The sequence below is a fragment of the Hakea prostrata genome, chromosome 4 (assembly GCF_041222555.1).
Source record: "Hakea prostrata isolate BN-2017 chromosome 4, UWA_Hpros_2, whole genome shotgun sequence".
NCBI classification, from domain to species: domain Eukaryota; kingdom Viridiplantae; phylum Streptophyta; class Magnoliopsida; order Proteales; family Proteaceae; genus Hakea; species Hakea prostrata.
Window position 1 is genome coordinate 3586729 of NC_142603.1, and position 24777 is coordinate 3611505.

At 40.9% G+C, this 24777-nt stretch overlaps 2 protein-coding genes and 1 long non-coding RNA gene across 3 annotated transcripts; 1 reads left to right on the forward strand and 2 right to left on the reverse strand.

Annotated features, from left to right (window-relative positions):
- Nucleotides 1-179: 179 nt before the first annotated feature.
- Nucleotides 180-3290, reverse strand: LOC149017130 (F-box protein At1g47056-like). The gene has a single exon (XM_089151456.1). The coding sequence runs from the start codon at nt 3051-3053 to the stop codon at nt 1374-1376; it is 1680 nt and encodes a 559-aa protein (XP_089007582.1). The 5' UTR covers nt 3054-3290; the 3' UTR covers nt 180-1373.
- A 3674-nt stretch (nt 3291-6964) lies between these two features.
- On the forward strand, nt 6965-21718 carry LOC149017131 (DCL-like protein). Its single transcript, XM_089151458.1, has 3 exons — nt 6965-7458; nt 19935-20049; nt 21118-21718. The coding sequence occupies exons 1-3, from the start codon at nt 7136-7138 to the stop codon at nt 21292-21294; spliced, it is 615 nt and encodes a 204-aa protein (XP_089007584.1). The 5' UTR covers nt 6965-7135; the 3' UTR covers nt 21295-21718.
- LOC149017132 (uncharacterized) lies at nt 13962-16266 on the reverse strand. Its single transcript, XR_016172786.1, has 2 exons — nt 15491-16266; nt 13962-14475 (listed from the first exon to the last, which is right to left on the reverse strand). It is a non-coding gene; the product is annotated as an uncharacterized LOC149017132 (long non-coding RNA).
- Nucleotides 21719-24777: the final 3059 nt, after the last annotated feature.

Genomic DNA, 24777 nt, shown 5'->3' on the forward strand with positions numbered 1-24777 from the left:
ATTAGACAATTACAAACACAAAAAGCATAATCCACTGAACAAGAAGTAATTAAGACCACACAAGATGCAAGAACCGTGTGGACAGACAGATAATAACAATGATAAAAGCTACTTTCTTTCTTTTGGGGTTGGGGTTGGGGTTGGGGTTGGGGGGGGGGGGGGGGATGAAAAGAGAACCCAAAAAACACCAAATCTCCCATGAACTGATAATCACAAATTAGCATCTAAATGCAAGTGGCAAAAAATCCACTATGCAAGGTTCCTACTACTTAAAACCATCTAAATTTTTTTAAGCACTCAATCAACATATATCAAAAGGTGGACAGCAACCCTCTCCCATACAAGAAAAAACTGATGCCACTATGGCAACAACAAATCCTGGTTGCCATTTTCCAAGTAATATATAAGCCCAGGCATTGGTGCCAACATTCGTCAGACATGTAAACCATGCCACAATGGCAACATCAATTGCTATTTTCATGTACACAAACATTCAATTACTACTTTCTGGTAATGTTTGCACATACAGCCTCACCGCAAGTGTGCAAGCACAGCATAAATGCTACCCTTTTGTCTTCCTTGAGGTTATCATGCTCAATAACTACTTAAAGTAACCATAATTCAGAGCAAGCTATCCTTTTGTCTTCCTTGAGGTTATCATGCTCAATGACTATTTAAAGTAACCATAATTCAGAGCAAGCTATCTGCCTGCACCACATACCTCACAGCTAACCATGCAAACATAAAGTCCCAAAGGGAAATGAATCATTCCTTTATTCCACTTTCAGAAGTCAACCAATTTCTTCGAACTCATATACTTGCACAGAGACACATTCAATCTATAGAATCATGCAGGAAATCATATTGATGCATATCCCTTCAAAGTTAGTATTGCAACAAACACCTAAGAATTAGCATGCCCATCATTTCCTTATCAGTGTAATTGGTGTTGTATATAAAAGGAGAGGCATCTAATCCATAACCAGATAGCCCAAGCCTTAAATGGCTACTCGCTCTGATTGATGTTTAAATATTATTCATCAATGAAAACAGCAAGATTGCTAATAAATTAAGAGGCAATAAGGGGTGTGTAGGAGATATTTATTAAGGAAAGAAGTACTTAATTTGATAGCTTCAATTAAGCAAGAGGGAAGAAAAATTCTTGCAGATTCCCTTTCTAAGAGCATGGATTCAATTTTGAAGGGAGAAAAACAACACCAAACAATAACAAGAAGAAGAAAGCAAATAACAATGATACAGCACAAAACAATGTGATAAAGGTCTATCTTTTCTTTCTTTCTTTTTTTCTTGTTTTTCTTTTTTTCTGTTCTTTCTTGGAGGGGGGTGGGTTCCGAGCTTCTCATCAGTTTCCACTAGTTACTGTGCGAATTGTTATTACTGTTTGACCATCTTCTGAAAGTGCAAGCCACAAAATTCCTCCCGGCAAAAAGGCCTAACCTGCCCTTGAACAACGCCGATCTACTGGAACTGCTAGATGGATTATCAACAACTGGGATGTGGCTAATTACTGGAGGGAACTCGAGTCCGTTTTCCTGTGCACCGCCATCACTAGCACTAGCATCCTGATGATCTATTTCCCCAGTATCCAAGTTGACAGCCATTGACCCTCGACATGCTCTCAACCTATCCACCCCCTCCGAAGTTACTCCCCTACACTTCTTGACCTTCACCTTGACCAGATTAGGACAGCCACAAGCAAGCGCTTCCATCCCTTGGTCGGACACAGGGCAGCCCTTAATGCACAGTTTCTTCAATGCGATGCATTTGGAAGCAATGCATGAAATCTCAGTATCACCAATCGTCTCGCTCCCACAGAGTGCTAAGCGTTCGAGATTCTGGCAATTTGCCGCGAGCAGACCCAAACTCAAAGAAGTAGGATTTACACCAATCAAAACCAGCTCCTGAACGTTAGGGCATCGACTGGCGATGGCAATAAGGCCTTCGTCACCTATCCTGTTGGTCTTCCATCCATCGATGTGGAGCTTTCTCAGGAGCTTACAGTGGTCGGCTATCGAGACAAGCCCCGCATTAGTGCATTCGGGGGTCTTCACAAGGTGCAGGATCTCCAGATTAGAACAATTAGAAAGGGCAGCAAGGCCAACATCGCTAACCTGGAGTCTCTCCAGGTGAACCTCAACCAGGCCAGTAACCCGATCCGCTATGGATTCCAGGAGCTTATCCCAATCACCGGAGCAGCGAAAGAGCTTTAAGGTCCTGAGATTCTTGGAGCCGATAATAAGTGGTCCAAAGTACTGTCCGTTGTAGAGCTCCTTGAGGCAGATGGTCTTAAGGGACGCGGCAGCAACGCCAGGGCCTATAGGCTTGGCAGCAGAACCATCGTTGATGCCACGAAGGCGCTTAATCGAGAGTTCTTCGAGAGAGGAGCAGTGATCGAGGACGGTATTCATGCCCTTGGCACCAAAGGTGCAGGAACCACACGAGAGCTTCTTCAAACCCTTGCAGTTAACGGCAAAAGCGGCCATGCCAGCGTCCGTCAGCTCCCGGCAAGCACGGAGCTTGAGGCGTGTAAGGTTGCTGCAGCGCTTAGAGATAAGGATGAGAGCCTCATCACCGATGCTGACCGATCGTCGGTCACACTTGAGAGCGAGTTTGGTGACGGCATCAAAGCGATTTAAGAGAGACGGGATGAGAGGTAAGAGATCGGACTCCGCCTTGAGGGAAAGGCGATGTCGGCTCTGACCTTCAACAGTCAGCCAACGGCGGCAGACGAGGGAACACCGCTTGCGGTCGCCCGAACTAAGTGACTGGAAAATGTAAGCCAAGCATTCATCGGGAAGATCGGAGATGTAGTTGCAGTAGTTGTTCCCCTGTAGATCGACATCCACATCCACTTCCACTTCCACTTCTACATCTACATCGACATCGACATCGACATCGACATCGCCTCCCGGCATCGGAGAAATCAAAGCCGTGGAGGAGGTTCTGTTCCTGCTGCGATGAAGATCGAAATTATTAAACCGGCGGCTGGACGCCGCTGCGATTCCGGCAGCAGTCGAAGCCGACTGGCCCATCCACAAAGATACAAAAACAAAACCTAATCTTAAATGAATCTCAGGCAGAGCAAGGTGAAAGGGGAAAAGCGAAAACGGTAATGGTTTCCAGTTTCCTTGTGGTTCTTCACAATCTTTTCTTCTTTTTCCTATTCTACTCTTCTCATCTTCTTCTTCTGGATTTACGCTCCTCGTTCTTCGCCTTGGTCCCAATAGACGATCATGGCGACAATGAATCTGGAATTCTGGACGGGCTGGCGGACTTCATGTCCAAATTAATTGTGGTTTATTTTTTTCTTTCTTACAACTTTGGTTTTCACCCTCTTTAATATCTTTTCTTTTTCTCTTTTGGCGGGTGGGGTGGGTGCCCTTAGTTGGTCCTGGCCCTAGCGGAACAATGAGGGCAATCTAACCGTCAAGCACGGGTAGGGAAAGGCGTCGAAGAGTCGAAGGGAGATGTGCGTTGTGTGGTTTGGTCTATGGTCCTCGTCACCGACCGCGTGGATCATATGAAACATATGAATCTGAATCATCATCGTCATGAACCATGACGGCGACGGCCACACACCCCTGCACTAACGCGATTCTACGACCGAAGTTCCACGTTGACATTCAACCTCCATTGTTATCGCAGGATGCTCAATCTGACTAAAAATGTTTTGACCTGGGATTTTTTTTTATTTTTTATGGACACTAATTATTATTATTATTATTTTTGGTTAAGACACTAATTATTATTACTCCAACCCCTGTAACTTAATTATTAAAAATATCCTGTTCTTTATGAAATTGTTGTTATTCCTTTTATTTCTGGTGTTACTCATGAGTTGTGATTAGAAATTTAATATTTATTTTGTCTTTTTGAAATTCTAATTTATAATTTTCGTCAAAGAGCCGGCGGTGGCAAGTGCCTTCCGCTGAAAAAGATAGGTGAAGGGAATGCCCTGAATGAGCTAAATTGAGGTATTATCATCATTTATAGTGAATGTATTAATGTTATTTGCTTAATTAAAATGGGGGTATTATCGTCATTTTTCTACCAATAGAATTTTTGGATATTTTAAAATTCAAAATGTAAATGCTTTATATAAAAGTAAGGGCATTTGGGTGTTCTCTGTTATTGACCAAAAATTACAAAAGTTACAAGGGAGCCCTCTTGGATTTTTTTAAATATTTTATTATTTTTTACTTATGGGGCCTATAGTTTTGTAGTTATAAAACCGTAGGCAGTGATCTCAGTCAAGGGAGATGATCCACACTCAATTTCATAAACATTTTTAACATAAAGTTAACGGTGAAAATTTTGTAATTTACATGTAGGTACCATGTAATTTATAAGACAATAGTTTTTTTTTTTTTTTTTTGTTTAAACATAAGGCAATAGTAAGTGATTAAGAGTTTTGCCCTAAATATGGTGTCGTGTAAGTTGTTACAAAATTAAAAAACACCATACAAACATATATACTTTTTTTTTTTTTTTTTGGTAAACACAAACATATATAATTTAAGGTTCATAATTTGGGATTTTGCAATGTGGGGATTTAAAATTTCAAATTAGATTAAGTGTAGGGTATCCAGGGAATTTGAAATTTTCAGTCATTGGGATTTTCAGTCACTTGGTCTTCTAATTGGACTAGCCGTTCAGGTGAACGAAGAAGGAATTAGGAGCTGCATCTCATGGAGCCCTAATGGGATTTGATCTGCCACGGTTTTTCAGCTCCAGTTTTTGAACTCGAAGCAAATTGGGAGTCTTTACTTTTCACAAATTTGAAATTCAATTAAAAGTGTGGGCTATCAAGGGAAGTTGACATTTTCAATCACTTGGTCTTCTAATTGGACTAGTCGTGGTTCAGGTTTTCCTTCAAGAAGGTTTGCCTTTGAAGAACTACAAAGCTCTGCAATACCCCACAGTCGCTGCTCCGCTCCGTTTTGAGGTGGAGAGACTGACTTGTCTCCTCCTAGCCTTTCCTCCTTTCTTCTCTATTCTCCTCATACTTCTTCTCATTTTCCCTTTCTCTTTCCTCCTCTTTCTCCAACTTTTCTTCCTATATATTTGTAGATGCTAGATCTAGAAGTGGTGCTACTGATCTTCGCGTCTATGGCAACGACTGATGGCAATTCAGAATCGATATCCAGCCTAGTTTGCCCTAAATGGATTCATCTTCTTTTAGATCCACTGCAGCAATAGCCTTCTGCATGCTACTAGTGCCACCGCCATGAAAACCAAGTCGTTGTCTGTGTTTTTCTGCCCTTGTGGTGTGTTTCGTCTATGCCTTGACACATTGTGGCTTATTCTATCTCTCCCTTGTGGCTTGTTTTGTCTCGCCTCCTATGGTCAATTTCCTCTCATCGAGTCTAATTGAACTTTGTGTTCTTATGCATGCATCTATCTTTTTGTATTTATTTCTATTTTAGTGTGTTTATGTATTCCATTCAAGTTCATTGAATGAAGTTTTTTAATTTCTTACAAAAAAAAGACTTGGCTATTCTTTCGAGCTCTCTTTTGAAAGGGCCTTCCGAGTTAGGAGATCTACTATTACATTAGCTTTCCTATATACATATGAAATCTAAAATTTTATAAATTTTCTTGCCAAAGTAAAGATGTCCTCAATCAAAGGCTTTACCAAGGAAGGACATTTTGTGCTTCTCTTCTTAACCGAGCAGGCGAGCACCAGTTGATTGTTAGTTTTCACATACACATAATCAATACCCTCGGTGAAGTTGTAAAGCAGCCCTTCCTAAGTGCTAATGCTTCCCCCTCCAATACCGAATAGAAGCGTGTTGAAACAGACCATGTCATCTTCAATCGTCCTTCCCAATCCCTAGCAACAAAGCCAATTCCACCTTACTTGTTATTCTCTATCCAAGAAGCATCGATATTTAGTTTTGTGAAAGGTTGACATGGAGGTACCCAATTTGGATTTCCTTGATCGGGAATATTTGTGGCCCGTGAATCTCTATAATGGATTCTCCTCCCATTATCTCAAAATTCTTCATGTAATCTTGATGCTTCAGATATCACTTCCCAAAAGACTAGTCATTCAAGTGAACAAGCAAAAAAGTTAGAACTACATCTTATGGAACCCTAGGGGGTTTTGGCCTGCCATGGTTTTCAGCTCTAGTTTTAGAACTCAAAGCAGAATGGGACTCTTTATTTTTTGCATTGCTTTACATCTAGTAGATGTTGTGATGTTTTCAGACTGTCTACCCATTACAAGGAGAAGATCGATCCTTAGATTGGCTTAGTCACTGTTTGGTAGTTGAGATTTTAAGACTTAAACTTTGTGTTACTTCTGTTTAGATGTGTTATGTCAAAAGATCACATAATACATAAGTAGACCAGTCCAGATTTGCACTACATCAGGGAAGTACTCTGTGATCCTCGAAGGCTTTCCCACCACAAAAACATGTGGGACCCATAGGAACTGGTGATGTATTTTTTTACGTTTTATTACTTTTACTTGTGGAACCCACATGTTTATGTGGTGGAAAAGCCATCGGGGAGCCCATGTTTCTTTCTATAGAATTTCTCTAGAGAGTTTAATATGAATCACTTATTTGGGGCAGAGGAAAAAATTGATCGAAATAGTGAAATTGAGAAAAGAAAGTTGTTACATTCATTCTCACTATTTAGCTTGCTAAACCACTGGAGACCGAGTTGCTATTGATGTGAGGATTGTGTTCATCTTACACCTCTTTTACAATAAAATTAGAAATGAAGTATGCAAATATTAATAAAGTGATTAATTTATAATTAAGATGAACTCCACTCTTAAATATGTGATCGAGAGATGTAAGGAAAACATAATCCTCTATCGGATCACTATCGGGATCACTCAAACAGGACATTAATTTTTGGATTGTGAGGCGATTATTTTAGAACCAACGGTTCAGATCTCTCCCATATTGTATTCACTGACCGTACATCTAAAACAGAAGCGATGTTTGGCGTTCGAAGAGGAAACAAAGGGTCCTTCTGCCATAGATAGTGACGATAAGAAAGAATGCAGAATTTGGAAGCGTTGAAGGCGAATTTACATCACAGTTCATAGTTACTGTCGGAGATTTTCAGTTTTTCTTCACTGTGAAGCTGAAATAACACAATGGCCGCTGCAACCATTCTGCTGAGAGGGATTCCACGGCGGCTGTGTCCGAGACTCCCACGGCGAAGTAGCTCCTCTGTATTTGGTTTCTTCGTTTCGGTGGGCAGACCGTCTGTTTGCACAGCTGCCGAACTCACCCAGTCTCCGCCGCAAATTCAGTCTCAGTCGCAGCCCCAAAACGATAGTTGGAAGTCAACAGATGCTCTGCAGCGCTCTCGTTTAGCCAGTCCCAACTACAGACAGTGGAAGGACAGAGAAGATGAGATACTTCGTGAGATTGAACCCATTACTTCGCTCGTCAAGGAGATTATTCACTCCGACAGGTACCACTCAACCGCTATCTACAGGATACCATTGGAAAAATTTTCTTCTTTTCTGTCCTAATTAGCATTTAGGTTGTTGCCTATCTTGTTTCATTCTTTCATTTCCAGTAAGTAATTGATGATTCGCTAAAAACCTAGAGGCTCCACAGACGCGTGAATTGGACTTTGGGTTGATCACCGGTATCATTCAACTGAAACCTAGGACCTCACTCTTCCCCGCTGTTTGGGGTTTGACGTAAGATTAGTTTAGAGTATTCTGGCTTCTGGAAAGTTAGTCACTAACGCGTTCTTCAACCGTGCTTTTGAATTCGATTAAAATAATAATACTAAGAAGAGAATTAAAATGGATTGCTTGCTTGCTTGCTTCCAACCTGAGTTCCTACGAGGAAACATGCGACAGCTTAATGGTGGCAACTCATTTCCTTAAATAATGCATATGAACTAGCGACTCCTCTGACGTCTGAATCTCATTTTCCCTTTATAGTTTTATTTATTATATCATGAAATCAATTATGAAACCACCCTTCTTATGTTGGTTTAGGTACGAACCTTCCTGGTCTGAAAAAAAAGTTGGGGGTGCAGTCGAGCTTATAATCTGGTTGAATTGAGTATTAACTTTAAGCCCTTATTTGTTTATACTCATCAGATGACTTCCCTAGGATAATCAAGATGAGGTTCCTAGATGTATTCATTGGTTGGATGAGAGACGAAGAGGTATTAAGTCTGAGTTGGAGTTTGGAGGTATACCTTGGACCAAAAGGTCTTAAGATAAGTAGAATGTGAACAGGGCGTAGGGTGTATTACTATAATTACACTAGCATATATAATGAGGTGGTGAAAATTGACAGGAGGGAGATTCAACAGTGTTTACTTTAGGGATTTGGGCTCGATCACATTTAATTAAGGCAATATATAGGACGATGTTTCACAAGAAATTAGAATAAGATGGATGAAGTGGAGGGTGCGTTTGGAGGGTGGTATAATCAACGTATTCCTTAAATCTTGAGGACTATTTCATAGGAAAGTCATATGGCTGGCTATGATGCATTGTGTGTAATGTTGCGTAAAAGTAAACTCAATAATGCAACGGTGATGTCATATCTTATGTCATTATTTGCATCATTGTTACAATACACTAATACAATACATTATGCAACACCATACACACAAACAGTATGTAACATATGATTAATTAGAGTCCAAATCCCACTATGAATCGGAGTCATATGCTAGCTGGCTGTCTTGGAGATAATAGTGGTCCATCATATAATCACACCATATAGAGAGCATATATGAGACAGTGTTTTTGAATTCGACTATACTGAGCTGGAATTGGAGCCATTCTTCATGTTCATCTACCCGAGAGAGATAGAGATCATAGTCCATTGTTGTATAAACAAAATGGCTAGCATGATAGGCAAAGTAATGGTTCATGTTAGGTTGGGCGGGGGCCAAAAAAAGGGGGGGGGGGAGGGGGGGGGCCAAAAAAAAAAAAAAAGAGAAAAATTTGGGGGGGGGGGGGGGAAAAAGAGGGGGCCCCGCGGGGGGGGGGGGGGGGGGGGGGGGGGGGGGGGGGGGGGGGGGGGGGGGGGGGGGGGGGGGGGGGGCAAAAAGGGGGGAGGGCCCCCAAGGGAGGGGGGGGGGGGGGGGGGGGGGGGGGTAGGGGGGGGGGGGGGGGGCGGGGGGGGGGGGGGGGGGCGGGGGGCCAAAAAAAAAACAAAAAAACACCACACACCCCCCCTTTTTTTGGTGCCCAGAACCCCGACCGCCCCCGCCCCCCCCCCCCCCCCCCCCCCCCGCCCCCCCCCCCCCCCCCCCCCCCCCCCCCCCCCCCCCCCCCCCCCCCGGCCGCCAATCCATAACAACAATATTATATAGCATAATCCAAGAGCAAGAATATAAAAGAAAGTAAATCTAAGGTTATTACAGCTGAAGTCTAAAAATCAAACGGTGTTCTAACCACGGAAAAAGGAGGAAACAACCTAAACCCAACCCAAGTAAAAGAAACTCCAAGCCTCAGAATGGCTGGACTCCAAAAGCACAATCTGCACAAGTACACATCCCATCATGCATCTTCGTATTCTCGCTCGCCAGCAGACTCTCCAAGTAATATGAGTTGTCACAACCTGCAACAGAGTCTAAAGAGAAGACAATATTCACGAGAGGATGAGTTCCAGAACTCGGAGAACCCCGTGAGTCTAACATATCATAAATCATGCATTCATCATGTACACACACACATATCAACATATACAGTCCATGTAGTCTCTACAGTAGACACGCTTTAAGATAACACACCAGCCTCCTCTGGGTAGTCTCATCACTCACCCTCAACAAGAGACGTCTATTGGGTTCACCGCGGTAATTGGGTCCTGTCACATCAACCATGGCTGGGGATTAGGTCAACACTCTCTCCCATCACCATTGGCCTGAGAACTGGCGCGTGTCAAGGATTTACTCTAGCCCAATGCAAAGTCACTATGTCTCGTGCTACATGTGATCCGGATACCTTTCCTCATGCCTAAGCGCCCTTTTGGTCCGGTATCGTTCTCACCTATGAATGGAATCCTCAACGGGAGGCATCTATTGGATCCCATTCCTTAACCCTGTAGTAATCTACATATGCTAGGGTGGATGCCGTCATGTCCCCTCACGCCGCCTAACCGTTTTGCGACAGAGGTGTTCTAAACATGTCACATAAGATGATACGTGGGTGATGAAGAACCATAGATATCAGGCAGGAATAGAAAGGGAGTAGAAGGGATTCTAACCACAGACAGACAACAAGACATGAAAAGGGGACATGAGGAGGTGAAAAGGATAAAAGTAGGAAACAAGATAGGAAACCCCAAGACATACATCAAGCATCAATCAAGGAAGAACAAAAAAAACGATTACCTTAACATAAGAAAAGATGAAGGGGACATGAGATTATGAAGGTAACATAAATTATCATGAATACACATATTCACAATCCAAATACACAATGATATACAAATATATGATGTTATCCTCAGAACGAGAATTCAGTGAAAGTCAAAATTCAAAAATAAGGAATGCCAATACCAATAACAGCAAAAAACAAGTAAATAGATTTAATCGAGATTCAATTGAAAAGATAAATGTGGTTTAAGGGTCTTAATTCAGTCAACAAGGGGGAAAGAAAGAAAGGGGAGCTCAAGTAACGGTGAAAATGTCGGTTTGAGAGGTTCAAAGTAGACGTGAAGAGAACAAGTGAAAATTATTCCAACAAGCCTAATTAATAAAGACAACCATAAAACCGAAATTGGGCCAAAATTAGGTAGTTGAAGAGACTACCTCGGAAAAAACAAAAGAAAAAAACCCAAGCTCCCTCCTCCGCCCCAGAAAACCAAAATAATGGTAATTGGGAAAGTTAAAAAGCTTTTAAGAGGTGAAAGACCATTTGCCCTTGAAAAGGACGTGAAAAGAGCCCCACAGCATATCTTTTTCATCAAGGGATCGGATGAGTTTCGGAGGGTAGGTACCAACAATACAACCAATGGTATATTTTATTTGAGATTTGAAGTCCTCTTGCAAGGTTTTGGGACACCAAAAGTCACTTTAAGCCTTAAGGAGTAATTTCTCTCGGTGAAGTCAAACAAAGTGCTAGGTCTTCATCAGCATTCAAGTCTATAGGATCAATTTCAAACTTTGGGCTCAACCGGATGGTCAAGAGTTGACCTCATCTGAAGGACAGGACGAAAGGGATTATTAGGTTAGGATTTTTAGGGATCTACACCCCCCTTAAAAAATTCGTCCTCGAAATTGAGGTATCGAGGCTCCAAGAGGGTTGGATACTTCGCTCACATCCTTGAACCTCTTACATCTAAAGATCCCAAAAGACTTCTCCTCCCCCATGAAAGACAAAGTCAACACATGATCAAAATCTCCACATGCTTCTTAGATCACCTTGAAATCCAATTGGAGGGTACCAGAACAAACGAACCTTCTTCTCTAAACAAAAGATGAGCCTTATGAGGTCAACCAAACCACATCTAGGTTCACATTGAAAACTCTCATATCAAGTTTCAAAGATGTGCATCTGGTCTCTTCCTTCAAGACACAAAATATGCATCAAAACTCTTACTTCATCAAGTCTCACTATAGATCAAGGGGTGTACAAAACACTAACTCAAAACTCAATTTTGTCGAGACACTTTCCCTACGGGGATATTGAGCTGGTCTTGCTGATGCTATTCCCTTGAGGACAAAAAAAAAAGGAAAGAAAAAAGGAAAGGAGGAAGAAGCCCTGAGAACTTCTTGGCTTTCTCCATGTCAACTTTCATGAAAACAGGCAAAGAAAAGAGTTCTTCAAACCTTTGTTGATACTCAGAATTGACAATGATCCCTATGGAAAATGCCATAAAGTTGGAGCTTCGATCGGCACACAGATCTTCGGTCCTCGGTGCATCTTAGGTGTCGAAATGCCTTCTCCATTTCTCTCAACCACCTACTAGGCAACAGAGGATCATTAGTCACACCAGTGAATGAAGGTACTTGGAGCTTAAGAAAATGCTCCATCAGTTTGGTGTGGGGTCCCAAACCAAAGTCTCACATTCCTGAGCGGAACCCGGCTTCATTGCCACGGGGTGAAGCGATTCCCTTGACTCAGCAACACACCTTGCATCAAAGTGTTGACATGGGTCGCTTTTGCTTCATCATATTACCCAATATATTCAACACATCTTGGGTGACAACCACGTGGAGTGGTGGGAGGTCATCACCTTGAGCAGAGGGTTGGGGACTTCCGCTGAGGTGGGTTACTACCACTTCCATTCTCATGGTTATAGCCACAAGCATTGCCATCTAACGTCCGATCTAAATTACCATTCGCAAAAGCAAAAACAACATTCACGGACCAAAAGAATATCGTTTGAACATCTCAAATTTCAATCATCCAGTCCAAGAAATACTCAATCATAGCACCCTCAGGCATGAGAATCACCCATTAACTCTTCACACGCGAAAAGGGATCAAATCGAGTCAAAAACCCCAAAATTTTTTTTTATTAATTTTTTTAGCCGACTGAGTAAGAAAACAAAACAAAACGAATTGAAGATTGGCTAAGTGTATAAGAAAAGAAAACTCACTGAACTCGAGAACCAAACAATTTTTTTTTAAACCCAATTGAGTAAGAAACAAAACAAACTGAATTGAAGACACAAAAATAATAATAATAAAAACTTTTTTTTTGCCAAATGTATAAGTAAAGAAAACGAGCCGAATTGAGTAACCAATCTCAAACAAAAAAAGAAAAGAAAAAAAATTTTTTTTTTTTTGGGACCGGTCAAATGAGCCAGTCAGATGGTTATTTGACCGCCTACCCACTGGAATTCAAAAAAAAAAATTCAGAAATGGGACCGGTAGCATGGGGCGGTAGGATACCTGTTCAACCGCCTCAAATTTTGCGAGTTGACTCGGCCAAAACTCAGCCGAGTCAGAGCGACACAAGGGTGATTGAAGACTGAGTCAACTGGGACCGGTTGAATAGGTCCAAAAAGGTGGCGGTCAGATACGATCCGACCACCTACTTCCAACTCACACCTTTTACTATTCACGACTCAGAGCCAACCCGGTTTTCACTATTCATGACTCAAAGCCAAATTCAACTCGGTTTTCACTATTCATGACTCAGAGGCAAGGTTCCCACTTGATTTCCCACTTCCACAATGCTCCGAATTCAAATTCGTCGACGATTTATCCGCGAAAGCACACGTAATCTTCAAATCTAGCCCATTTATTCAAGATTTCACTTCCGTTTCTTGCTAGATTCAAAATATTCTTGCACACTCACCTATGGAATTTGAATGCTACCAAAATGTTATGCATTCCAAAATTACTTAGTAACATTCCCGTGCATTTAAGCTCAAATTCACATCGCATCCCTCCCGTCTACACAATTTGTCGAAAAATTCCCATATTTCAAGAAAAACTTCATATTTTCAAGAAATCTCATATTTTCCTTTCTCCTTAGCTCATTTCCGCATCGTGAGTCGAAACACCTTACCCAAGGAAGGGCACCAGGATCATACCTCCTTGATGCAAACCTTCGCCACCTTCGCTCCAAATGAGGGCCATCCCATTGATCTTTCTTATATCCATATAGAGAACGACGATTACTGAGCCGAGAACTCTCAGGGTAGTGAACTTGACTTTCGGGCGTCTCTTGACCCGAATCTTACTTCATCAATACAAGCCTCCACCACCACTACCACCTTAAGACTGATCCCTGGTCACATCTGATGTTCATTTCGATTCCCGAACTTTACATTTCGGCTTGTAAGAGATTATGGATTTTGTTTTATTCTTATGCGTGATTGTTCACGCTCTTTCACTTTACATTAGGGGTTGTAATATTTTATGCCTTATGCTCTTTATCGTTTCATATAGATTATTGTGTCTTGTTTGATTACTAACACTGTGTGGCTTTGGATTTAATATCATTATTGTTCATTATTCGAGTTAGCTTCATTATGCTTCTCTAAATCACTGTTGGTTTCAAGTTAGAGGTTGTACCTATTATTCACATCTACTTTAGCTAAGTCACTTATGCATCGGTGACTCAAGATGCTCCGCTATGTAATATTATAATTAAGATTGTAGGCGAACCAAGAGCTCTGATACCACTCTGTCACACCCCACCCAGCCGGTTTCCGGACACGCCCGAATACCCGTGGGGCGATACTCTCCACAGGATCTCGGTTCGCGGCCAATCCATAACAACAATATTATATAGCATAATCCAAGAGCAAGAATATAAAAGAAAGTAAATCTAAGGTTATTACAGCGGAAGTCTAAAAATCAAACGGTGTTCTAACCACGGAAAAAGGAGGAAACAACCTAAACCCAACCCAAGTAAAAGAAACTCCAAGCCTCAGAATGGCTGGACTCCAAAAGCACAATCTGCACAAGTACACATCCCATCATGCATCTTCGTATTCTCGCTCGCCAGCAGACTCTCCAAGTAATATGAGTTGTCACAACCTGCAACAGAGTCTAAAGAGAAGACAATATTCACAGAGGATGAGTTCCACAGAACTCAGTGAGTCTAACATATCATAAATCATGCATTCATCATGTACACACACACATATCAACATATACAGTCCATGTAGTCTCTACAGTAGACACGCTTTAAGATAACACACCAGCCTCCCTCCGGGTAGTCTCATCACTCACCCTCAACAAGAGACGTCTATTGGGTTCACCGCGGTAGTTGGGTCTGTCACATCAACCATGGTGGGGATTAGGTCAACACTCTCTCCCATCACCATTGGCCTGAGAACTGGCGCGTGTCAAGGATTTACTCTAGCCCAATGCAAAGTCACTATGTCTCGTGCTACATGTGATCCGGATACCTTTCCTCATGCCTAAGCGCCCTTTTGGTCCGGTATCGTTCTCACCTATGAATGGAATCCTCAACGGGAGGCATCTATTGGATCCCATTCCTTAACCCTGTAGTAATCTACATATGCTAGGGTGGATGCCGTCATGTCCCCTCACGCCGCCTAACCGCCGTCTTTTGGGCGATCACGAGGTCCGTTCTAACACATGTCACTATACCACTGCATGATACCGTGGGTCTGTTTGATGCACACAGAACCCCATCCACTGATATCACGGGTCACTCGGCTTCAATACCCCTGCCGAAAGGGTAGTAGCACTCACGGGATTCTTAACCACATGCATCTAGACAACCACACCGACTATGAAAAGTGCTCTGGACATCAGAGGACAGTGTCCCATACCATAGCCGCTGATAACCCAAGCTAGGAATACCAAGATAGGTAAACCCCATTTCACCGTCACATACATTCATATGCATCAATCAAGTGAAGCAACCAATCACATAATCACATACGATTTACCTTTAATCATTCAATCGAAATAACAGTATGATACGCAGGACTATCGAGATTATAGAAGGTAACATAAATTATCATGCAATACCACATTATTCACAATCCAAATACACAATGATATTACATAATATATGCGATGTTATCCTCACCTGTTAATCGAGAATTCATGCGCAAAGTCCCACAAATTCACAAAATTAAGGAATGCCCAATACCCAATTAACCTAGCAAATAAACAAGCTAAATTAGATTTAATTCGAGATTCAATTTGAACACAGATCAAATGTGGTTTAACCGGGTCTTAATTCCAGTCCAACAAGGCGGGTCAACTCAGTCCCAAATCGACCCGGTTAACTCGGCGGGCAGCTCACCGAGTCAACTCGGTCGAAAATGCTCGGTTTCGCACGAGGTTCAAAGTAGACGTGCGCAACTGCCATGCGAACCTTCCTACGGAGTCAGAAAATTATTCCCCTCAACCTAAGCCCTCCAATTTCACATTTAAATGACATTACCCATCAAAAACCTCATGAAATTGGGCCAAAATTAAGTATATTGAAGCAGACTTACCTCTCTACGCGATCATACCTCCAAATCACAATTCCGCACAGTCGAACTACACAAACTCTTCCTCCCCAAGCTTCTTCTCCTCTTCTCTCTCCTCTCCCACGAGCTCTCTCCCTTTAGAAAACCAAAATCCCGAATTTGGTTCAATTGGGAAAGTTAAAAAGCTTTTAAGAGGTGAAATGACCATTTTGCCCTTCACTGAAAAAGGACCGGTCAGATAATTTATCTGACCGCCTCCATCCGACCGCCCCCATATCTTTTTCATTCGAAGGCCGATCGCGATGAGTTTCGGAGGGTAGGTACCTTACACAATTACCAACTCAATGGTATATTTTATTTGAGATTTGAAGTCCTCTTGCATAGGTTTCTGGGCACACCAAAATGTCACTTTAATGCCTTAAGGAGTACTTTTCTCTCTCCTGGTGAAATCAAACAAAGTGCCTGGGTCTTCATCACTGTCATTCAAGTCTATAGGATCAATTTCTAAACTTTTGGGCTCAACTCAGATGGTCAAGAGTTGACCTCATCTTGAACTTCGGGTACACCGACCTGAAATGCCGGATTATTAGGTTAGGATTTTTAGGGATCCCGGGGGGGCCCCCACGGGCCCCGCCGGGGGGGGGGGGGGGGGGGTCTAGACCGTTGAAACCTCCCCCTAATATCTAGACCATCCTTCCTCTTTGTTTCCCACTTACTGCTGGAGCTTCCTCCTTAAGATCACCCTAGGATCCTCCACCTGATGACCCTGACTTTAAAGTGGATATTGATCCTCAGCACCTCTCAAATCTACCCCCACCAATTTACGGTGACATCTCTTGTCGTACCATTATCAGACGATGCTGAACCACTTACTAGGATGCCCTGGCAATCATGGTCTCAAAATATGGTATGGCCTACACATGGTTTAAATGCCATCCATCCTATCCATTCCTTACCTTGTTCACCATTGAGCAATTCTAGACTTTTAACAAAGAATACTATGTGTCAAGGAGGATTGCTGACCATAACCTGTCACAGGCATTTGTCTGCAATAGCTGAGTACCTGTTGAGGGGATTGCCAATGGGGGAAGATTTTGAGCAATCTGCTTGATCTTTTTGACTGCTTGGGTGTGTTGGTCTGACCATGGTGGAGAATTCTTTTTGAACTGCTCATATAGAAGCGTTGTGTAGCCTACCTTACGGGGAATAAATCACGTAATTGATGATGCTAAGAAACTTATGGAGCTGGGGAGTTGTGAGGACATCTGGAAAGTTGAGAAGAGATTTGCCGATGTGGGGCTGAAGAACATATGAGCCATTGCTAATTGTTACTCCCAAGAAATCTATAGGTGGAGTTGCTAGAGTGAGCTTGGAAGGGTAAAGGAATGTATGAGGCTGTTGAGATGGATGAATGGCAAAACTTGGAAGGGTAAAGGAAGGTATGATCGTATTAAAGATGATTTCAGAATAGCTATGATATGGGATAAACTGCTTGAAAGTCATTTGAAGTGGCATGTTCATGTACGATGGAGGCCTTTGGTTGCTCTAGTATGGAAGAGTGATCTGATTCAGACTGAAGATACTAAAAGAGCCATGGTGGACATAAATGATCCTTGGAGGATAGGCAAGGAAAGATATGCATAGGTTAGGCCTTGTATTAAGTGTAAACTTTAATAGAGCTGATTGACGAGGAAGATCAATGTAGTTGACCCCATTTAGTTGGGATGAGGCTGAGTAGTTGTTTTCTATCGTTCACCTCATATCCACAACCCTTGTGAAGTTTTTGTTTGGGAAATTTACTGTGACTGGATGCATAATTGTATGCACTTGTTCATCAAGTAATAGGGTGATATTCTGGCAGTTTTTGAAGGTAAGGATTTTAAGTGGAAAGATTGGTTCCTTTGTGTTGTCGCTTAAAGACATTAATGAGGAAATTAAACAGATACCTTAAAATTTCCAACTTGAAACAGAATGCTCTTCATTAACCATTATTTGTGACAACTAGCTGGAGGTGGCATGCCTCTCATTTTGAGGGGATGAGCTGATTAGTTTACACTGGAAAATATTCTATCACATTTTTAATATGATCTTCAGTAGGATTGCTAGCATAGATATGTCCTCTTACTTAACAGAATCAACTCTTGGCACCAGCACAGGAAGTGCTTCAAGCAGGGTGACCATAACTGCTGGATTGCATTGCTCGAAATTCATTTTCTCTGAAGGGCAAGCAGGGCTTGAAAAAAACAGGGGCAGTCTCCCCTAAATGATAGGCAGTGAAATTTTGAAATATTTTACCCAAAAAAATAAAAATAAAATGAAATATGACCTATCTTGGGGATATTTCATTTATTCAAAAATCAGGATTATGTGTAAAGCATTATTATGTCTTGACAGCGTAAAAAATTATGTATATGGCTTGCATGTGGAAAAGTAATGGCCTCCTCAAATTTCTTTGTTTTTTCATGGTACTTTTCCTAAAGAAGATTATATTTTTGGAGCACTTTAAGAGAATAGGATTCAGTTTAGCAAGTGAATTCTGTATGCATTTTAAAGGTGAATAAACATTATATCATATGGTCCTCAAAATTTGAATATATTTGGTTGTGATAAGTTATTAGACCTGTCTGGTATGGGTTTTTTCAAAATATATGTCTTTGTTTAGTGGTTCATTGGTTGAATTCTTTCCAAGAGCTGTGCCTGCTGTGGTATGGATACAAATAGGTTTAGGTATCTGCTGGGTGGTGTAAACTGGGAGAAATTGAAGAGTTTTGGGAGAGTGCTAAGGCTGTGTATAGACTAAAAATGAGTTGATTTTTGGGCTGGCAGGTCAAGTACTTCAAAAGAGTATGAAGAAGTTAGCCACCACCAGCATAGGTTGGATTTCACAATATAAAAGGTCTCAGTATAAAGAGAGATGCTTATTGCTTAATTATAGTGCCCTTAAGTTTTGGGCCAAAATATGGCACCATTGGATTGCCAAAATGGCCAGTTGAAGCATACTAAGCTTTGGTTGAGAACTGGAGTCTTTTTAGTTTTGGTCCTTTGATGGAGACCTTTGAATTGGTAACTTAAGAAATTGGATCTTGCTCAGTAGTGGGAAGTCAATAGCTTGCTGCAAAAGAGATAGAAAAGAGGGGGTGAAGATGTTTATTGCCATGGCAACCCTTCTCTCTTCGGGGTGGGGGATGGGATCACTTGGTATGACCAAACATTTGAGTGAACTACTAAGTTTCTCACTTGCATAAAAACAGATTAGATTGTTTATTTTTTTTAATTAACTTCTTGACAGGAGACTAATCAGCAACGATTTCACTTCCACATACCCTTCCACCCCTCCCCCCTTCAGGTTGTTTTTCGTTGCCATTAATCAGACGATGGTGATAGACTTGCATGTATTTGAACTACTGGTTCTTTTCCTACAACCATTTATCCTAAAAGTGAGAGCTGTCAAATAAGTCTACAACAATGCATATCAACACTGCACACCTCTCTGCCCGTGTAGGCTCATACACATGCAATCATATAGCACCAGGGGATACAAGGTATGAGGGCTCAACGACACAGCAAAAACCTCTCATTTTTCCAGGGATCAAACATCCAACTTCGTAGCTCTAACGTTATGCTAGTGGAGCTGTTAAATAAGAGATTCAACAATTTATATCAACACACCACACCTAAAAAACTGACCTTTGAGATATACTATTACCATGCCCTACCATGACTTCAACTAATGCTACTTCCATGCCCTAAAAATAAGACTTAGATTCTAAATTCTTATAGTGACGAGATTTTGGACTAACTGTTATGGCCAGAACATTCAGTCAGAGAAGTAGCACTTGGTGCTGGGCAGTGAGTGCTGCACAGCATTCTGTGAGGACCTGTTAAATTGACATATCCTGTGTAGTGGTCTATTTCTCTTTTTCTCTGCTTTCCCTGTTCAGGTCTTGCTGGTCTCACACCCCCCCCCCCCCCCCCAAAAAAAAAAAAAAAAAATCCTTTTAAGTTGTCTCTCGAGTGACCTCCTCCTTGTTTGACAACTTCACATACTTCCAGGTATATGGATGGGGAGCGTTTGACAGCTGATGATGAGACTGCAGTGGTGAAGAAGCTTCTTGCATTTCATCCCCATTCTGAAGATAAAATTGGCTGTGGTCTTGATTATATTATGGTAAATTATATTCAACTTGAACCTTTGTAGGATTTTTTTGCACTTTCAGTTGAATTGTTTAATTTATCTAACCAGTATGCTAGTTGGAGCTTATATTTGTTTCTTTATATGAAGGTTGCAAAGAAATTTGATACCATTTTGAGATCAAGTATAAATTGTGCAAAAATGTACACCATTTATGCTATATATTTTTAAGACAGTGCATTGACAAGGCATAACCATCCGAATCCGGGTGCTTCAAAGCAAAGTTTGGATTCTCAAATGGAGCACACCCATAATATGCCAGATTCAACAATCATTTTGTTGGTCATTCATAATTCATTTGCCAAGTTCTTCATCTTGGAGTATCCTTGGGGTTTGTAAAGCAACATCCAGATGATGGTAAGCATGATGACCATCGCTTTGAAGGGATTGGAGAAGAATTCCACCATCCACAAATGCAGAGTTGTGACAACTTTAGTTTAGTGTGAGTTCTGACTAACCTGACCCTGACTTTAATGACCTAAGTCAACCTGAATGTTGCCGCAGACTTTGATTGGTGTGAATAGGGCAAGAGTGACACTATATTGGGGCAGGACAGAGAAGAGGTGGAGGAATTCAATAAGGAAAGTAGCAAAATGGAACAAAGGAGTGAGCTATAGGGTATTAATTCTCAAGGCCCTGGATAGCAATGAAGGCAACCCCAAGCCGGACCCCATGGCTCACCAAATGCAATTCAAACTCAACCTATAATTGAGTCTTCAATCCTACCTCCACTGAATCTGGCTTACACATTTAAAGCACCCAAATGTCGTCTTCTAAAACCCCAAGTTCAATTTGAACACAATAGCCATCTAAGGTGTTATGGTTCAGCTAAGAGGGAAAAATTGAAACATGATAATGTTCATGGATCAAACTTTGGAAGACATGGATTAACAAACAGAAGCTACAGATAACAAGCACCAAATATATGTTCCTAAGCATTGCATCCATCACTTGGTGGCTAAATGGAGCCAGTATGAGCAAAGTATAATTCAGTTTTTATGTTATAGTTCAAAGAAGTCTCATCATTTGTGTTTTCTTTGGAAGGTTGATAGGCATCCACAGTTCAGATGCTCAAGGTGCCTGTTTGTTGTACGAACTGATGGTGGATGGATAGACTTCTCATATCACAAGTGTCTTCAAGTGTACATTCGGAATAAGTACCCTTCGGATGCAGAAAAGTTCATTAATAAACATTTTAGACGTCGCAGGACACAGCAGTGAAAATCCTCGTGCTTGGTTCATATATGGAGCCACATCTCCCTGTGCTTTGAACGCACATCTGCCAATTTCTATTGTGACAGACAGTATGGATCTATCCTTGTTTTATTTTGCAGGGTGATGAATTCTGATGTCCTACGTTTTAGTTGGGTATGAAAATGGAAAATGGTTGATTTCTGAAGTTCTTTATCTACTTGAAAACGGGAAATAATCATTTACAATTAGAAGGGAATATAGTTGGTTTAAGTTTTTTATATTAATTTTCTAAAGGAATATTGGCAATGGTCTTTTTCTTTTGTTTACATAAATTCCTCTACCTTTTCTGTATGAAAAGGTTTTATAAAAAATTAGAAGCAAAAAGCATCCCTTATTTGGATTCATGGACACTCTGTTGCCGAACCAGCATCTGCATTCAATGTTTGTCTTTGCGAAACAATTTATAACAATTGGGTTTTACAAAGACAATTCAGAGTTCATCACTGTGGTGAAGATCACTTGGTTGCTGCAATTGTCTATAGCAAGATAACACTTTAGTTTAAGAACTTGGTTTTACAAGACAAAACAGGGTCTATGAATGTGGTTAAAGATAACCTGGTTGATGCAATTGTTCGCTCTGCCTTGATTGTGGGAATGTGCATCCACTGTTCGTGAAGGTGTTTCAACTTTCTAGTTTTAGGTGACTTGAAAGTAAATGACCGTATCTAGCTTTTATGTGAAATGAAACAGTGAACGTTGCTGGACTAAAAAGAAAACACAGAACATCACAATAATGGGCAACAAACATAATTGTAAAACCATATGAAATGCAACAGGACTGTAAAGTGATAAGTCACTTTACAGTCTCTGAATTCAAATTCAAATTTTGAATTCTTCTTTGTAGCATTGAGGCCATCTTCTTGAAGGTGCAGCCAGGTTTTTGGGCTCCGGAGATTTCAATGGATCCCCCATTGGGTTTCCCTTGGTCCAGTATAAATTGCACCTTGAATCCAGAGCTTTTGCAGATCAAACTTAAAGGTCGGTTGGGTCCGGTCAGAGTTAGGAGTTTTGGTTGGATATTTGTGAATCCAACTCTAAAATCCACTCCACTTGGAAAAACAGTGTTGACCAGAAGGAAAGTTTTGGTGTGTGGTGAAAATCTGAGAATCCTTTTCTGGCAAAGGAAAAGTGGAGAGTTGTACGACCATGAATATCATTGGGGAAGACCAGAGAAGTGACACAGATGTTGGTGAAGTGGATGACAAAATTAATACTATCGTCAATTGTTTTTGAGTCCCTCAGGGCACGCACTATGGAAAAAAAAAAGATTATAGCAGAACCCAGAATTTTGTTTAATATAGACATATTAAGTTCACAATCACTAGATCTCCCCAAACCCGAGGAGGGAGGGAAAGTAATGGTCCAAAAATGATAAAGAAACACATTTGCACTACCAGCATGATTGTATCATCAAATACCCAAATGCACCACAACACTCCATAAAAGAAACAGAGACAGGAAGTAGAAAGGATTTGCCCACCATGACCTGCAGTAACCATCACCATTCATTACCAAGGAGGACCATATACACATGTTTCACTCCCTTCTCTCTCTCTCTGGACTTTAAATCAGTTCTTAAGTGCTGGTTGAAAGTTGAAGTATGGACAACTGTCACTTTTGACTTGCTGTTCATCTTTTGGGGTAGATATAGACAGTTCCCAAGAGTCCTCAATAGACCAATACGAAAGGCAGGTATTGGATACAGATTAAGTTGTCTATCACATGAGAAGCGGCGCTGTTTAAGGTCTAAAATGGGCCAGAGGACATGAGAACTTGGGACAGTTTTCATCTCCATTGGACATGCAGGTCTTGTCCTTGGCCACCCAATAAATGCTCCTTCAAGGCTTCAACTCTCTTAAGATTCACTCCACTTCTTGTCTCTATTCTTTAGAGCCATTGCACCAACAATTTTAGAGGTTGTGTGGATGGTATTTGATAATCAGATATGTTAAAAAAGAGGCAATATTCTATGGAAGAACTCACCACCAAAGTCTAAGCTTAGAGTTTAGTGCACGAAAAGTTGAAACAAATGGTGGGTTTCTATGGTTGAATCCAACAACTCTCATAGACTTTCAAAAGTTGTTTCTTCCCTATTTAGTCAATCTTGTTCATGTGAGTATAGGAAAATTTGTTTGTTAATTTCTGTTTTATAGTTTTCTTTTCTTTTCCTTGTACTCTTATGGGATTATTGAAGATGGAGCTAAAATTACAGAATTCATTCTCCAATAGAATAGGATAGGAGAGGCTTTCTTGATTTGATGTTTTTCACAGTTCAGGATAGACTGTTTTTGCATGTTAATTAATGAGTGAATGGATGATATTCCCAGTATTAAAACCTAGTTAAATGCAGATCTAATATGATTAATCTAGATAGATTACCTGATAGTCATCAATTATCATGCATGTATCCTCATTGAAAAGGAAGAGCTAGGTACCATGGAGATCAATTTTGATCATGAGGGGGGTAATGGGTGGAAATCAGGAAAGTCCATTAAATTTTTAATTAGCTTGGAAACAATTAAAGTGGAAAAGAGAGGTTGTCCTTGTCCATCATCATATGTAATAGCACAGGGTCAATGGTTAGTTCTTGTTAGGTGATGACTGGTTTAATTTGAAGCTCTTTGATCAACTTCACTTGCTGTCAATGTTCTCCACTATCATATTATTGGCAGCCTCATCATGAGTGAGTTGCACTCATGCATGCAGCAAATGAAAAGCATTGATTCTGGGACAACATTGATTCAAAATGCTGGTATAAATTGTGATTACTGCTGGTCCTAGTGGGGTTTATTAAGAAAGGCTTTTCCATTCTTCGCTTCAACACAAAATTTACTCAATTGACAATCCAAGATTGATGAGTGCTAGCTAGTCTTATATATTACCAGTTTAGTTAATATGAAAAGTAGAACAAGAACAGTATCAATAGAAGGCATTCCCTAATCTATGCATTAACCACCCACCGACATGCTCATATATGGTGGCAACCAAACTAGCTAGCCATCTACATAAGCATGCAGGGCATCTTCCTGCCATTGATTAATTTTACTAACCCATTGTTAATCATGCAATCAAAACAACACCAAATAAGTTCTAAGTTCTGACATGGAGCTTAATTTGCTGGGTAAGAGATACCAAGTTCAGCCAGATAATAGATAATAAACTTAATTGTACAACTAGTTAATTGAAGGTTGGTTCCCATTGGAGGGGCAAAATGATTTATTGTCATATGGGTTTATGGTCCCATGTATGTTATTTTTATTATATCATCCAATACTTAAAGCACACGTAGTAATGTCCCCACAAAGTAAGTTATAAGCTAAGGTACCCTACAAAGTAATTAACAATGAAATAGGTGTATAAGTTCTAAGCATGCCCTCTTATCAATGGAAGATATAGGAGCTCTGTTATACTACTCTGCATATATGAACTATGTAATAAAGGTATTAAATG